Here is a 17305-nt window from a genome sequence, read left to right on the forward strand (position 1 = left end):
TTTAGTAGGAAAGAAACGAGGGCATACATGCAGTTTAGAAATAAAGCGCCATTCAAGGCAGAACCCAGAGGTGGCGATCATACTTGGGTCTGCAGCTCCTCTTGCAGAAATGCCTCGAGGAAGCACCAAAGGGTGATGGGAGGGAGAGAGGTGAAAGGCAGGGCTGACTGTCAGTTGTTTGCAGACAACAGTAAGTGCATGGCTGGGGTTCTGCTTCTGAACGCAGGTCAGCTCATCCAAACAGCACTCTCTGAAATGGCAGCCTTCAGACTTGGCCTTGGCCTGACTGCTCTGCTCCCCAAACTAGCATCTTCTTAATTATGTGTCAGGCTCCTGCATCCTGTGTTTTCCACAACACTGTTCTGCGAGTTGCAGGGATGTTTAGATAAGGGCTCAGATCTACTTGGGAGGGACCCCAAGCCTCTCTCTGATTCTGAGATACCTTGAAGCCCACATGTCCCCAGAATGTGGTTCTGGCCTCATGTTACCCAACGGGTGGCCTGCTGGCTTCTCTTCTTTTGATAGGTAGGCTGGGTACGTGTTCCTGGGAGCTTAGCTCGCTCACTTCTGCCTGGATTGAGCCCAGGGGTGCTGGACAAGGCTTCATAATTTGGAGATGAAGACTCTGTTTTGTACTTGGCTGGGGAAACCAAGGCCAGCCCAGATTGGCCACAGCTGCCTTTTCAGGATGACCCATGCCAGAAACACCGTGACCTACATGGTCTGCTTTCAGTGGCTTCCAGTACACTGCAGTCACTGTTCAGACTGGGCCACTGAGGCCAGAGAGGGACGTCATGTCCCTAAGGTTGCACAGCAGGGTCAGCAAAGCCTGCCTCTGGGCAGTGGGGGCCTGCAGCCCTTCCCCAGTACCTCTTGGCCCTGACACATTGCCGGACCACTTTAAAGGCTTGGAGTACACTCGGATTTCTTAGGTGGTGGTGGTTGTTTTTTTTAAGGTTTCCAAAGCAACATAGCTCACATTTTAGTGACCACATTGTTTAGAATATAGCTTATCTCATTGGAATGTCAAGCATCGAGCAAAGCCAGAGCCGGATGTGGCTGACGTGGCTCAACCCAGCCTCAGGGGCACCGGCCACAGGCCATGGTTGCTCCTGCCCCATCACACCCCCTTCACCATTAAGTAGCTTGGACCCCCCTACCTTCCCTCCTCTTCCCTTGCTCCACCCCAGCATGAGGAGGAGGAGCAAGGACACTTTGTCCCCTTTGGATGGAGGTCTGAACAAGAACAGGACATTCTCAAGGCTGTGTAACCAAAATTATTATAATTGCTGTTCACACCACTTATTGAATGCTTGATGCATGCCCTGCTCTCCACTTGCATTCTCTCAGTCCATCCACAGACAGCGCCTGGTGATAAAGGAGATTCTCCACTTAGGTGACCAGGGGAGATGTGGACACTGAAACTCAGAGTTTAACTGCTTTGCTCACTGGCACACAGCTGGCCCATGTCTGAGCGGAGGGTGGACGATGGTTCATCTGGCCTTGAAGTTTGTGCTCCATGACTTGGTCAAACATCTAGGGCAGTGATTTTCAACCAGGGCCTATTTTGCCCCCTGGAAGACCTCTCACCACGTCTGGAAGCATGTCCTGCTGTCACAGCTGGGAGGGTGAGATGGGTGTGTGCTGTCAGCATCTAGCAGGTAGAGGCCGGGGATGCTGTGTACATCCTAAAGGGCACAGGACCCCCTCCCCCCAAAGACAGAATTCTCTGGCCCCAAATCTCAATAGTGCCAAGGTTGAGAAACCTCATCTAGATGTCCTGACCCTGCAGCGGACTCTTCCTGGGTGTGCTGAGTGCAGGGATGTCACCAGGCTGCAGCTCCTCCTGTGTGCGCTGACCTTCTCTTCACCTTTAAACGGGATCATGGGCATAGACCCCAGAAGGAGATCAGGGCCACTTTGCCCAGCAGGGGGACTCAGGCCCTTCCTGAAACAGCTTCTGATATTTTTCTCTCCTGGGCTTTACACACTTTCAGAGGTCTGGTGAACTGAGCAGAGGTTCTCGTGGGTTCTCCCTCTGGGAAGCTGCCCAGCAGGCGGTGAGCAGGGATCTCGGGCCAGCGCTGGCTGAGACTTGGCACGGCGAGCCCTTCCCGTCCCTCTCGCTGGCTCCCGCAAAGGCACGCCCTGAGTGACCAGGCGACTCCACGCATGTGTAAGAGCCAGAGCGAGTGACCCAGGCTGGAGGTCTGAGATGGAGGAATGAGAGCAGCAGACTCCCTGATACGCCAGCAAATGATAGGATTCAAGTAGTCAGAGAGCGGATGTGGCCCAGGGAGCAGTGCCGAGCAGAGAAGCAGCTGGAAGAGCTGGCTGGTGTGCTGGCGGATCCTGTCAGAGGGTGGGGCACTGGTGCAAGTGAGGAATGACGAGGGCCTGGCCCAGGGCCAAGGGGATGGACCCCGAGGTGAGAGACGATGGAGAGGCAGGCAGGAGGAGGGCAGGGGTACCCGGGCGGGTGTGGAGCCCGGAATAGCTGGACGTAGTAGGAGGGCTAGGGAGGCACAGGGAAGGTGATGTGGGGGCACATGAGGGGAAACCTCTCTTTCACGGGTTCCCACCTCTTCTGAGAACCACCCCATAGCAGGATGGCGGTTTGCTCTGAGGAGCCCTTGACTGAGACACAGACTGAAGACTGAGATAAATTCAGAGTTTCTTTTAGGTGAGTCTGTATCTTAGCCACCCCAACAGATGGCATCTGGATACATTTGGAAGATAGTTTCCATAATGAGAGTCAGGAACCCAGTTCACTCCGCACCCGGTGCCTGTGTGGTTGTAGACGTGACCCCCTGGGCCGCACAAGCCTTGTCATTTCACAGGCGCGGGTGCTGCCACTCTACAGGCTAGGAGTTAGCCCACGACCAGGCAGAGCCAGAAGCTGCAAGCCCTTCTGGGGGGCAGAGATCAGCATGGGTTACTTTGGGGACCTTGGAAAAGAGGCAGGTGGCGTGGCCAGACCGCAGTGGGCGCTCCTGTCCAGTGCGTTTGCCCAGGTGCCTGTTGGTCTCAGGGCCTTTTGGGTTTGACCTAGCACCTCCTTGAACACTGCTTCAACCCCAGGCCAGGCCGGGCGGGGCAGGGCCTTTGTGAGCTCAAACTAAATGAAAAGTGCCAAGGCCAGTGCAACGCTTCTCCCAACACCTGAGGATCTTGGCCCACTGGATCCTGCGAGTTTCATACAGTAAAAGGACGGGGGGATTATAATACTCTCCGAGAGGTGGGGAAACAGGCGTCTGGAGCATCCGGGGGACCCCACGCAGGAGCGTGGGCCGGGGGGCCCCCTGACCCAGTGGCCCGGCCTGTCTCCCCAGACCTGCAGCCCGTCACCTACTGCGAGCCGGCCTTCTGGTGCTCCATCTCCTACTACGAGCTCAACCAGCGCGTCGGGGAGACGTTCCACGCCTCGCAGCCATCCATGACGGTGGACGGCTTCACCGACCCCTCCAACTCGGAGCGCTTCTGCCTGGGCCTGCTCTCCAACGTCAACAGGAACGCGGCCGTGGAGCTGACACGGAGGCACATCGGTGAGGCGTGGCGGCCTTCCCCCCAGAGCACCCCGGCCCGGCCCGCGCCCCGCCACCACCCGCCTGCCGCCGCTGCGCGGCGCCCCCTCACCCCCGCACCCCCCCCCCCCCCCCCCCAGCTCCGTATTGCCTTGTTTAGGGGCCAGACAGGTAGCGTTCAAGTTGCTTGACCATTCCCACTCAGAGATGAGAGACCATCTCTGAAAACGTGAAAGCCACAGAGGAAGACGCTCGACTTTCTTGAGGAAGGCAACGGTGCAATTCTCTTCATAAAAATACCCTTAAAGTACTGATAGGTGAACAAGTAGATATGCCGTCTTGGAGGAGCAGTCTTTTGTTTGTTCACTTCACATAGGATTGTTCTAGGAGCTCAGAAGAGGTAGAGAGGCAAGTAGTGCCCGCTGCCGGGACACCACTGCCGCTAACGCTCTCTTCTGACACGCAGTGGGGAAAGATCACTTAGTTTAGGGAGAGTGAAGCCTGGCTGTGTGTTACTTGGTTTGCTCATAAAATTATCATGCTGAGGAGGTTCACAGCTTTGTGACCCGGCGCCCTAGAAAGGCTGTAGAGATGGTGGGTATTCTCAGACATCGGTCAGTGCGCCCAGGGTGGCCGAGGGGTTCCAGAGTAAACTCAGGAGCTGGGTGGGGCCGCAGGGGTCTGGGCCCAGGTGAACCAGAGCACCTCTGCTCTTGTTTATATTGTATCTTGGGCCTTTACAGAAGATTTCCCTTGGAGAGAGAATTTTACGGTTAAGGGAAGTTTGGAAGCCTTGGGCCTGCGCCAGTGTGCTCATTTTCCAGGGAATAACCTGATGCCCAGGGAGGGACAGAGGCCACACAGCAAGTGTGTGACAGTCTGTAACAAAGCCCCCTGCCCCTGAGCCCACGTCCTTCCCCGCCTCCCACTTGTTTCCTTTTAAAAAGATCCTCGGTGGTATACACAGGTGTTTACTTATTCACTTTATACTTTTCTATATTTAAAAATATTTCAAAAATTACCCAAACATTGGGTCTGGGTCTTCCCACTTCCACCTCTGCCTCCCACTCTCGACTGACATAATGCCAGGGCCACTCCTAGTGGCCCCCGAGTCTGCCAGCACCCTGGTGTCTGGGAGATGCCAAGTCCTGTAGCACTGAACCAGGAAGAACTGGGAAGTGGTGGGGCCAGGGACGGTGGTGGGACGAGGAGGCAGGCCTGCAGCCGATCACCTGGTTTCCATCCCACTCGACAGTGTGCCTGTGACATCTGGCTCCATTTCCCGGCCCTGCGGGCCCCTCCCCCCAGGAGTGAGAACAGAGGCCTTCCAGGCAGGAGAGGAGAACATCCCCTGGCTGAGCACAGACTCATTGTCAGAGGATTTATGTAACTGCTTGAATTGCAGGGCCAATTTAAAAATAATTTCTGTCCATCTGGAGTAGATTTAAGAGATGAAGGAAAAATAAATGATATAAACCTATGGAATGTTTTAGAAAAATATATCGAGGGGAGAAAGGTAGAGAGAGTGGCATTAATAAAGCCATCTCTGCAGTGAAGGGCTCCTGGGGTATCTGCTGCCTCAGGAGCAGCTCTGCAGGTTGACTAGAGTTTCTCAGTCTCGGAGTGGGGAGGGTGGGGAGGGACCTAGTAGTAGTAGCAGCAGCAGCAGCCACTGCTCACCAGGCACTTGCTGTGTGTCTTACAACAACCCCATGAGGTAGGTATTATTGTTATCCCCATCTTACAGATGAAGAAACTGAGGCTCAGAGGCTGAGTAACTTGGCTGAGGCCCATGGAGGGTCATTGGCAGAGGCTGCCGTTAAGACTCACCCGGTACTCTTTCCTTTCGTCTGCCTCCCCAGCTTCAGCAACCTAGCATCGCCCATCACTTCCCTGTGGGTTTAGGCTTGGGCTCTGGGTCCCGTTTGCCTGGGGATGCTGGTGAACCAGTCACTTGGAGCATCGGCTGCAGCTCTGCCTCCTTTGGTAGCCTCGGCTGGTGCCAGGACCACTGTGTGGGGGCCAAAGAAAGGCCCGGTCCAGTCTGACCCAGCTCTCCCTAGGGCGAGGCGTGCGGCTGTACTACATCGGCGGGGAGGTCTTCGCGGAGTGCCTCAGCGACAGCGCCATCTTCGTCCAGTCTCCCAACTGTAACCAGCGCTATGGCTGGCACCCAGCCACTGTCTGCAAGATCCCACCGGGTAACACCACCTGCACACCCACCCACCCCTTCCCTGAGGTCCTCTCCTCCGCGGCGCACACCTGGGATGCTGGAAAGATTTCTTCTTTCTTACCTTTTCTCCCCATTGGTGTTTGCACTGACAGTCTGGGGATGCTTCACTTGGGTTTTCTCTGTCTTGCTGTCTTCCTATGTGCTTCCTGAACCTCCAGCGAGCAGATACAGCATCTGACAGATCTGCCTTTGATCTGTGGGTACCTGTTTATTGCCTGTGTGCATAGATGCTAAGATAGTATGCCTGCTTCCTTTCTTCTTTCCTTCCTCCCTCCCTTCCTACAGCCATGCCAGATGCTGAAGGGGGATGGAGGGGTGCAGGAAGCCCTCCTGCTGTCCCCACAGACCTTACCCATCAGCTGAGTGTACAAGGCAAAGATGCAAATGTGCTTAATATAAGGGAAGGTGCTAAGCACCAAGCAAGCAGCACAGGTAACATGCTCTTGGATCTAAGGGGAAAAACACATTTAACTGTTAGAATGGATCAGGGAAGGCTTCATGGAGGAGAAGGCATTTGAGCTTGGAAGGGTGGGTAAGCATTAGGCCCAGGGTAATGGTGGGGCGGGGACTGTGAGGGCATTCCAGGCAGAGGGAACGATGTGGACAAAGGGCCAGAGGTGACAAGGGGCAGGGCACGTGTGGGCTGCACTCTGGCTGCAGCGGAGGCCGTTTGAAAGACAGTCGGGGGACATGTTTAGAAAACATGATGGGACCAGGCCATGGAAGGACATGAGAAAGTTTTGCTTTTATTCAGGGAGACTGTTGAGGGTTTTCTGAGTAGGGCTATGAATGCCACCTGTACTTCAGGGGGCAGCAGGCTCACCCCAGAGGGTGGCTTGGACAGGGCCGGGCCTGGGTAGAAAACCAGGCAGGAGGCTGATCGCAACCAAAGCCTCTTTACTTAGAAAGCTGAGGCAGAAAGCCGCCCCCCACCCCCACCGCCCACTTCTCCCAGGGCACGCAGCCGCAGAGTGTGCACTCTGCCCGGTGGGTGGAGCGTGTGGCTCAGGCCATTGCCTGTGGCACAAGTGTGGCGTGTCTTCCTGCCCGCTAAGTAGCACATGATGGTCACGGCAGTGTCCACTTAAGAATGCAAAGAGTTTGAGATGCTAGCAGTGCTCTCTGCTTCTGGAACGTCGTGTGGTTGCACTTACAGAGCACGTGTCTGTCTTGGGGCTTACTTAGCCCTCTCCAGTTACTCTAGCTTTTCATTTGAGGAGACAAGTTCAGAGAGGTTAAGCCACCTGCAAAGGACACAGCTAGTAAGTGGCCGAGCCAGGATGGGCCTAGGGCTGCTTGCTGGGCAGGTGGCCGGAGCCCACCTTGGGCTCTGCTTCACCTCACTTCCCTTCCGAGAAAACGAGAAGAGGATGCCCAGCTGTGCTCTTGGCTTTCTGCCCACCCCCTGGCCCTGCCCTCCCTGTGTCTCTGGTTGGGGCAGAGCTGGCTGTGATGGTGGGTGTTACCTCATGGAATGTCAGAGCTGGGGGGCCTCTGAGGCCAGCCTCTCCTTTCACAAGGGAGACGGGTTTAGAAGAGAAAGCGACCAGCCCAGAGTCACACAGCAAGCCAAGGGGCCCGGTGCTGGCCCGTTAGTAAGTGTCACCTCAGCTCACCGTTTGGGCATTTTCAGCATGTGCTTTTGTTTTTTATTTTTCTGGTTGACACATTCCTGGCACTCAGGTGGTGGGACTTCAAACAAGAGATTTATTGTAAACTTTGTGTGAGCCTGTCTCTGGTTTTACTGCCTGGAGAATTAGGCACACACTGTCACTTTGCCTCGAATGTCACCCCGACCCAGCCTCATGCCCAGAGGCCAAAATGTGGCCCAGATCTCTCGCTCCCTCCTGGCCCCAGCAGAGGTGAATTCATTCAAGGAGCCCAGGTGGAAGGTGCCCCGGAACCTGTGCTGAGCTTCCTGTTGGCACGGCAGGCCGGGTAGCCTCTCAACTGGCCCCTCTCTCTGGTGCTCCCTCCATCAAAGGGCAAGGGCTCCTGTTCCCCAGGCGGTTGGCCACACCCCATGCCGTGTGGGCCTTGGGGCTCGCAGCCCTGTCTCTGTTCCCTGGAGTCCTGCCTTGGCCTCTTCGCCCAGGGCAGGGCCCACCTCTCCCAACCATCTCCCTTGTTCCTGGGCTCACATTCTTCCTCAGCTTTCCCACAGCTCTGGGAATTAGAGCTTATGGGCCAGTGTCTAACTCTCCCCTCTCATCTGTGTCAGCTGCACCTCCCTATCAAGGCAGTGATGGCTTCAGGAGCAGGGACCCCATGGGCCCGTCCCCAGCCTGGTGCTGAGCGGGGAGTCTGTGGTTAATGTGGGAGCACCGGTCTGGGGGACACAGGACCCGGGGGTGGGTGGCTTCAGCCAGGAGGGGAGCTCCGGACAGGTGCGCCCTTTGTCCCTGCGAGCACTGTTTCTGTTCTGTCGGCAGGATGCAACCTGAAGATCTTCAACAACCAGGAGTTTGCTGCTCTCCTGGCTCAATCTGTCAACCAGGGCTTCGAGGCCGTGTATCAGCTGACCCGGATGTGCACCATCCGCATGAGCTTCGTCAAGGGCTGGGGCGCCGAGTACAGGTTGGGGCTGGGGCACCTGTCCTGGGAACGTGGGGGCTGCAGGCGGCTTGTTGCAACAGAGCAGGGGCTCCCCAGAGATGAGCTAGGCTGGCCCTTGCCCTGGAGAGCAGAGGGACCAGCAATCAGAGGAGGGCCGCGTCCCATTAGCCAAGCAAGAGCTGAGCAGGGCTCACCCAGCACATCACGACTTCTCAGGCGCTGGGAGCATTCCATCCTCACCACAGCTCTGGGTGGGGATGTTGGCATCATTCCCATTGTGCAGATGAGGGAATGAGGGCCCAGGGAGGGAAAGCGACTTGCCTGAAGTCGCATCATGTGTGGAAAAGCTGAGCCTAGAACTGTGCCCTCTTGGAGGCTTCCTTCTTGTTCATTCTGAGCAGATGGTTTTAGGACTTAACTCCCCAGGGAGTTGAGTCTTCCTTTCCATGTTCCTTCTCTCCTCTGTGGCTCCATCTCTGACCCTGTGGCCCTGAGGATCTAGGATATTAACGCTGAGAAGCAGGGAAGGGAGGAGGAGATTTGGGTAGTCAAAGGAACAAAACTGACTCGCTCAGAAATGATTTTCTTTCAGAATTTCAGATACAGGTTTAAACATGGCACTGGTCAGGGGTGTCCCTGGTCTGCTCTGTCGAATCTCTCATGCCACTCTGGTGTGGGATTAGAGAAGCCCATTCCTTTTCTTTCCACACCTGTACAGGAGTCTCCCGAGAGGCAGGTCTGTGCACCCAGCCCCCGCTCTGCGGCAGACACAGAGGTACCCGCACGTCAGCTGGAGCCAGCGCTGTGCGAGTTATTCTCCCCTTCTCTTCATTTTTCCAGATGTTTGGAATCCGTTTTGTTTTGCAGTCATTCTGCACCCAGGCCAAACCCATTTCAATATTGGCTCTGGGCCACCGTTTATAATGAAATCCAGATGAGCATGACTTATGGAAAGTCAGCCTCTCATTAGAGGATTTCGGTCCATAAAATCATCCTCTTTCATTTACCGTATTTTAGCTGCTGTTCTCTGTGTCTGACCCGCAGTGCCGGGGAACACCGCACCTTGGTCTGTGGGTGTCTCTCAAATCTGGGATGAGCAACCAGTTGAGCAGTCCAGGTGGTCAGCCCTCAGGAGACCTTACAACCCAGTCATAACCGCCTGAGGTTAGCCCAGGCCCAAAGGCCCAGCCCAAGGGACGTTTTAGCTTACCTTTTGGCCTTGGTTGAAATCATTTAGGGAACAAAAGTTGAAAGGTTAGAAAATGAATCTTGTTTTTAGTTGGGGAAGGGCAATATTTAAAGATGGACCCAGTGGAAAAGAGCCAGAGGGAGGTCCATCTGCTCCTCTTAACACTCAGACTACAGTCCAGAGGGCCACAGTCAGGCACCCAGGTCAGGCAGGCACCCTAGGGCCTAGTCTGCAAGCCCATTTCTAACCCTTTTCTCGGGAGAGGCGCAAGCCAAGCAAGGTGGGTGGTGCCTCAGGCCAGTGGCTCTAGACCTGGCGTGGCACTGCAGCCCTCCAGCTTCAAGTGCTTGGGAAGAGGCCCCTTGTTGGCAGGAGCCTTTCCCTGGGGGCACTGTGTCACCATGCAGGACTTACTGCCAGCACACACAGTCCTGGGCAGCCCACCACGTCACTGCCACCTGGCAGCACCGCAGAGCAGCCTAACTGGCGATGCGGCCCCTTCCCAGAACAGTCTCGCCCTCCTTCTGCCTCCTGGGCCAAGGAGAGTAAGGTTTCATCCCTTCCTGTGAGGTGGCCGAAAGCAGGGCCCAGGCCTCTCACCTCCAGCTGGCACCAGCGCCTCCGGCCTCAGCAGATAGCCTTTGCTCAGCGGAGGCCTTTGGGAGCTCGCCTGCGAGCCGCGTCATCAACCAGCCCGAATTTAGACAAAGTGCTTTGGGGAAAAGAAACGTGTGGTGTGCCTTGGTTTTTTCCAGTAATTGTTCCATGGCTCTCTCTGCTTGTAAGATTTTCCAAAATAAGGCCATAGATGGGAATGGTATCAGCACATTGGGGACTGACGGCATGTGGACTCTGTCGGCGCTTTATAAAAAAACACCCCTCAATCAGACAGACGCACGTCATCGCGGCCTATTGGGGCTAGGCCGGGGCTGGAGGCGGGGGAGCTATAGGTGCCCGCTCAGGACGGGGGGCCAGGGAGACCTCTGTTCTGGCTGGAGGGTCTCCATCAGGGGCCCATTAAGGCAACTGGTGGGCCTCTGGGGTACCCTGGAATTTGCCTCACGTGTGTCTCTTTAAGGGGGCCACCTGCTTTCCTGGTGCAGGAGAACCAGATTTACTCAAAGCCCTTCCTGCTTGGAGGAGTTTGGCCCAGCAGTTTCAGCAAGGTAGTGGCACCTCCTCCAGGACAGGGTCTAGCAAGGCAGGCCGTATCTCTGGCTCTGGGAAGAAGACTGTCACCAAAGCAGGAAAAGGCATTCTGACGTGTATGTGCGTGTTTCCGGACATGCTTAACGTCCCCCAACCCGCTCCTTTCCCAATGTCTTACAGGAGACAGACCGTGACCAGCACCCCCTGCTGGATCGAGCTGCACCTGAATGGGCCTCTGCAGTGGCTTGACAAGGTCCTCACCCAGATGGGTTCCCCAAGCATCCGCTGCTCCAGTGTGTCTTAGAGACATCGGGTATGAAGGGGGAGGGCGGGGAGGGCGGGCTTGGGGAAAATGGCCATGTAGGAGGTGGAGAAATCAGAACTCAAATCACTGTTGTCAAAGAAGATGAAATTTTTCTCCCTCAACCAAAGTGGCACCAGCCTGTTTCACAAAACACGAAAGCAAACCCAGAGATGGATTTTTATGAACAGCTGTGTCTGATGAACATATTTGCCCTTTGGCCCCGGCTTGAAGGGCAAGAAATGGCTTCTGCTCTGGTGGCTTGAGCAAACAGGTAGTATTTCACCACCTGCCCCTCCCTCAGCCCCCTTCTTTTTTAATGACAGCAAACTGAGATGGCACTGCCCAACAGGAAACAGCCCTCTGGTCAGGACCAGAGTGCGGAATTCGCCTTGGGTGCTCTAGAGGCAGGGAGAAGCCTGCAGGGGCATGAGCACATCTTGCCTAGCCCTCCTCTTCCAGTGAGCATTCCTGAACCCCAGCAGCGGCAGACCGTGCACCCTGTGGGCTGGATTGACTTGGGGTGGCAAGGGGGCTTGTCTGTCTCCACCCCTCTCGGAGCGTACTGATTGGTGTGAGCGAGTGTGTTCAGAACTGTGCACCTGGGGACCGGTGGGAAAAGGTGATGACACCTATTCTTTAAAAACGCTCTTAAATTTGTCCTCATTTTCAGCAGCTGGAAGGATCTGTTGAGGCTCAGTGCGTATGCAATGTATAGTTTGTAGCATCACGTTAATCTCAGAGAGATTTGAATTCTGTGAAGTGTTCCCATGAAGCAGGAGACAGTTGTTCGTGATGGTGTTGGGTCTCTGGTCACCTGTAAAGCTCGCTCTGCTTTCTCATGCATTCGGCTATATTGGTTGATGTAGTCAATTGCGTTAATTAAATGAACTTTATCATATGCTCTTTTAAACCTTTGTTTCGTATTTAAAAAAAAAAATCCTGAGTTGACACATTGACTGGGAAACCAGAGTGGGACCCAGCAACGTCTCTCCCAAAGTGAAGCTTTTCCAGGTTTTGTTGAGAAGACACCTGCCAGCACTTTTGGAAGCTGAAATTGACAGAAGCAAATTCACCAGGAGGGAAAGATCTCAGGCCAACAAAAGCAAATGAAAGGGCTATTAAAAAAAATTTTTTTTACACCGTTGAAAATTGCAGGCTTGGCGCAAAGAGGTCTGTCATCTTTCCCCTAGGATATGAGATTATCTAGCTCACGGTAGAGGATCATCAGTGACAACTCTAGCAGTTATAATGTGTAATAAGTACTGCTCCCAGTGGCAATTAGTGAGAAAACTACTATAAATTATTTCAACTGGAAAAAAAAAGAGCCCTCTTTTACTGGCCTTTTGCAGAATACAGCAGACGGAATTGCCACTTGCAATTGGTACTTTATTCTTTGCTGCTGTTTTTGTATGAAATGACTTATCCCATATTTTTGCATGGATTTCTACCAGGAAAAATAAAGGGATTTCCTATGGAAGTCCTGTCTTAATTTCAGGTGAAGGGAAGAAAGTGTACAATTTTGGCAGGTATAAACCTCAAATGTGATGACATTTCTGATGCTATGTGGAGATTGTTGGGGGCTTCCTGGTGCCTCACTTACAGGATCCTAGGCCTCTGAAGCTCCAGACCTGAAGTTTCCAGGTAGGAGAGCTGCTCACCAAGCCTCCAGAGGATACAGGAAGAGACAGGAGTACCTTGCTAGACCTGGACTAGTCTTCACGCAGGGCTGTTGACCCACAGCCCAGAGACCATGCATAGCCCCTCACTCCACCTTGAGGGGGCCAGATACTGCAAGTCTGAAGTTTGTGCCTGGTATGAAATGACCGTGGACTGCTTCTCACAGATACAGGAAATCATCTGGACCTCTTGGGTGTGTGTTCCTGCTCCCAGTCAGGTCTGAGACTCGTGGTATGACTTTCCTATTCCATTTTGGCCTCGGCTGGAGCCATCGTGGTGCCCCCTCCAAAAGCCATGGGGAGCAGTCTCTGAGGGCCGGCGTTCTCCACCTGCTACGTGGTCTCCTATAAGGGCTTCCTATGGCGTACAGCTGTCCCCCAGGTACTTGGGAACTGGCTTCAGGTACAGCCCAATTTGGGTGATCTGGTTGGCTGCATTTGGATGGTGTCTTAGAACCCTCAATGCTCCAAGCTAAAGGCTACTTCTAGGAGGCATGAAGTTTTAATTTTGTGTTTTTCCAAAAGCTACTTCCTTGGTCCTTTTTCTTTATAGACTAGACTGCTGGAGGAGGATGAGTGAGGAAAAAGTGGGGAAGCCCTTCTTCGGCACCACTGAAAAGAAATTTGGCAGAGGTTAGGATTGGTTTCATTCCCACCGTAGAGGCTGCGTAGGTGGCTCTGAGGCATGTGTAACATTAGTGTCCTTCAAGTCATAAAAATAGTTTTAAAATCCTATTGCATAAAGGCATTTATGCATTGAAAAACTTAAAGGACAGCTGAAAGTGGCAGGAGGAAATTGGGGCAGTTCTGGGGGGCGGGGTCACGGTAGCTGTTGGAGAGCCTTTTCAATGCCGTCGTCCAGGCTGCACGCTGCGCCTGGCTCCCCTGCCCCGGACTCCCCGCCAGGCTGCCTTCACCTTGCGGCGCGTGCTGATGCTGACCTGAGCGCAGCTGGAGCGTGGGGTCCTAGATCCTGGCCTCCGCGCCTCCCCCACGAGCCAGGTTCTATTCCCTTTCCTCTCCTCCCACTCCCTCCCCCCCCCCCCCCAACTTTATTTAGTACTTGGAGCCCTCCAGCACACGTAGGTAGCCGCCCCATCGGTTCGGGTTACAGGCCTGTGCTGGCACGTCATCTCCGCTGGCCACCTTCCTGGCAGGCTGCAGACCTGACATTTTGAGACAAAGCCCAGAGTCAGGAGCGGGGACTTTGACTCTTTAGAAGAACAGACATCAGGGCAAGGCTGCTGGCAGACTTTTCCACTGTCCTTATGTTGTCTGTGCTGTATTTTTTTATTGACCGTGGTGATTATATTTTTTAAATCATTGTTAATGTATTGGAATGAGCTGTAGCACGTATCTTGTGCTTAGTTTGTTTTTCTCCATCTCCCTCTGGCTTCCTAGAGTTTGGACATATTCCAGGGCTAAATGCTTTTTACTCAAACCGCAGAAAAAGGTTTTCGTTAAGTAACGTGTGCATGTCATGCATGTGAGTAGCTTGGGGAGAAGGCAGAGATCTGATTTCATTCTCAGCCCCAAGCTGCCATTTCTGAGGCTCCGTGAGGGTCTCTCTGGGGCCAGAGCTCACATTAGGCCACTCTCTGTAGTCCTTAAAAGGAGACGGTGGGGCGGGAATCTGCAGACCGCTCATGGGACTGTTTACTAAGGGGGTTCCTAGTAGCAGGAGAGGGCACAAGTTTAGTTCTGGGCCCTGTGTCTTACTGTGTGACTTTAAGTGACAGAGTTCGTAGTTTTCTCCAAATCTGCATCTTTGCTAGAAGAAAACCTCAACTTAACACAGCTGAGCTCTACCATTTTTCTTTGTGTGGCATAGATGTTCCTTTCTAGAACCCCTTCAAGGAACAGTCTTCTCAAGTGGGTGGGAAAGCAGGAAAATGTATGGATCAAAAATGAAGACGAGGCATCTCTGATGGAAGAGTGGGGAAAATGACTTGCTATACAGACAACCTTTCAGAAACACAGCTATCCCATAGAAAAACTTGCATATTGTGTAAACTGGATTGAGAAATTCTCTCAAGTGATCCTGTAATTTTTTTTTTTATGCTAAAGTAATGTACACTCGAGCATTCTGGTGTTTTTATATTTATGTAATAATTTCTTAAAACCATTCAAGACAGATAACTATTTAATTTTTTGAAGAAAGTTGGAAAAGGCTCTCCTCCCAAGGACAGTGGCTGGGAAGAGACGGGGCACAGCCAGTACTGAACGCCGTTGGGGGGGTGCAGTGGCTTTTGGGCTCGGCACCCGGAACCACCAACCCAGGCTGGCTCCCCATGTGGCAGCATGAGAACACAGGCAGCTCGGCATCAAACACAGGCCCTTCCACGGAGGCCTCTGAATCAACCCCTCCCCCTTCTGAGGGTGAGAACTGTACAGAGGGATGGAGTCACCTACCTCCAGGAGGCCTTCATTTACCCTCAGTGCTACTGTTGCATCTAGGCTGTTCTGGGCAGGACTCCTATTTGGGTGTGCGTTTGGGAGGGGAAGAGAATGTGGAGGATGTTGAGTACCTTCCCTTCTCAGCCAGCCTGACCTTTTAATACCTTTGTAAAAAGCATGTATGTATTTATAGTGTCTTAGTTTTTCTAACTTTTGTTATCTTAAGAGCAGAGCACCTGTTTAAGCATTGTACCCCTACTGTTAAAGAAATGTGTCCTCTCCCTCCTTCTCTCCCAACCTGTTAAGTGCCCTTCTAATAAACTTTTCATTGAAAAGCTGCTGGGCCAGAAGCGCGCTCTCATTCTCGCTGCCATGTCTGGGTGCTGAGGAGCGTTTAAAGGGCCCTGGGTGCTGCAGAGAAAAGTGCCTCCAAGCCCAAGTGCGCTTTGACCAGTGATGTGCCAGGCCCCCTTCTGCCACAGCCCCGTTGCCCTCATTCACTCACCGAGAGCGACATGTGGTGCCAGCCAGAACCGCAGGGATGGCAGGCGCCTCCGGCTCAGGCACGTGAAGGTCTGAAGTCTCCCAGCGCTGCACAAGTCCCAGCGACGCTGTCTCCACGTTGTTACTTTGCACTCATTTCCCCTGTACGAAAGCCTTTGGCAAGTGATTGGATGCCACTGGATTCATCTTGCCACAGGCATGGAGGTAAATTTTAGATTCCTAAAGAAGTAAGTTTCCACACTTCCAGCTCAGCTGACTTAGCTCCTGTGAAAAATCATTTTAAATTCCAGATTCCCAAGGAAAAAGAGACTTCAAGATTGTTTCCTTGACGGAATCTTACACTGACCCCACATGATGTGGATTAAGAAACTAGATGATTAAAGTGAGCAAACATTTAGGGGTGGCGGGAGGGGGCTGGAATAATTCTCTAGCTGGACCACTTCTACAGCAGCAGCCTTCCTTCTAAGGACCTCACCAGAGTCCAAACACTTGCTGTACCGGGAGGGAGGCAGATTTCACAGGAATGACACCCATGCGCCTATAGGTTTAGACGCCGTGAACTACATCAAATTCCCACCTCTGTTATTATTTGGCCAGTTCTAGCCTCCTGCCCCTAAACAACTTTCCCCAAGGTTTTACCTAGTCGATGTCTCAGCAAATGACTCTCAGAGCCATACCTCTAACCCAGCCTGTTTCTTGAGCTCCACAACTCTAAATTCCAGCTGCCTGTTACACGTGATCCAAAACAACACCCCCCAAACTGAATCATCTGGCACCTTGCCCAAGCAAGCTCCCTTTCCTGACTCCCCACGTTTATCGGGAGCCTCCCCCCTGGCCTCCTCCCCCACTTCTCCAAGTCCTGAGCAGCTCGAGGCTTTTCTTTTCCTGGCTTCCCCCCTGCTCCCCCACCTCTGCAGCTGCCCCCGTTGAGCGAAACTCCCTTTTGGAAAGGCCCCGAATGTCCGGGTTCTCCTAGGCCTCTCACACAATCTCCTTTTTCTCAGGCCTGCACCTCCTCCTTCCACGGTGGTGCCCCCAGACCACTGTACGTACTCTTGACATTTCCTCCCTGAGAGAGCTCATCTACCTGTGTGATTTCAAGCCACAGAAATGCTCAGGACTTCCAAATCAGTATTTGTAGCCCAGACATCAATCCCAAGCTTCAGACTCATATCCAACAGTCTGCTGGCTACTGCTAGGTGGAGGTGCCACAAGTACCTCAAAACAGTTTAAAAAATGGAATTCAGCCTTGCCCTTACTGAACCATCGCCCTCCTGGCCTCCAGCCCCATTTTGTCACAACCCTTTACCCAGCCCACGGCCATGAAGTCACAGTCGCCCACCCCTCCCTCACGCCCCATGTCTGACCAACCTGCCCCTCTGCTCTCGGCCCTGTACTCCAGGCCCTCTGGCACCTGGACGACCGCACGGCTCCCTAACCATTCCCAGCCTCCAGCCTGCTTTCCACTAAACGCACCACCCACACTGCCCCCAGTGACCTCCCTGACCTCAGACGGCCCCACAGTCCACAGCACAAATTCTAAGGCCTTTAACATGGGCCACGTGACCCTCACCACCTGGCCCCTGTCCAGCTCTCACCAGCTCACCGCCTCGCCCCTGCAACCCAGCATCCTGTAAGCGCAGTTCCTCATGTATCACACCAGTCTACACCCTGCTCCCCCCACCCTGCCCTGCCTGACACGCTACCAATTCACCGGGCTAACCTTCACTAATGCTTTGAGACTCACTTCAGAAAGGAAGCCTTTTGTCAGTC

The 17305-nt window shown here is 53.6% G+C and overlaps 1 protein-coding gene across 1 annotated transcript in view; it reads left to right on the forward strand.

The window, feature by feature from the left end:
• The window catches only part of SMAD3 (SMAD family member 3), a 119429-nt gene extending 104044 nt beyond the window's left edge, over positions 1-15385 (forward strand). The window contains exons 6-9 of the mRNA XM_057722980.1: positions 3333-3545; positions 5588-5725; positions 8190-8334; positions 10832-15385. Of these exons, the coding sequence (XP_057578963.1) occupies positions 3333-3545; positions 5588-5725; positions 8190-8334; positions 10832-10955 (620 nt within the window). The 3' untranslated portion in view covers positions 10956-15385. The remainder of the gene's footprint in view (positions 1-3332; positions 3546-5587; positions 5726-8189; positions 8335-10831) is intronic.
• Positions 15386-17305: the final 1920 nt, after the last annotated feature.

Source organism: Hippopotamus amphibius, chromosome 2 (genome assembly GCF_030028045.1).
Source record: "Hippopotamus amphibius kiboko isolate mHipAmp2 chromosome 2, mHipAmp2.hap2, whole genome shotgun sequence".
Lineage (NCBI taxonomy): Eukaryota > Metazoa > Chordata > Mammalia > Artiodactyla > Hippopotamidae > Hippopotamus > Hippopotamus amphibius.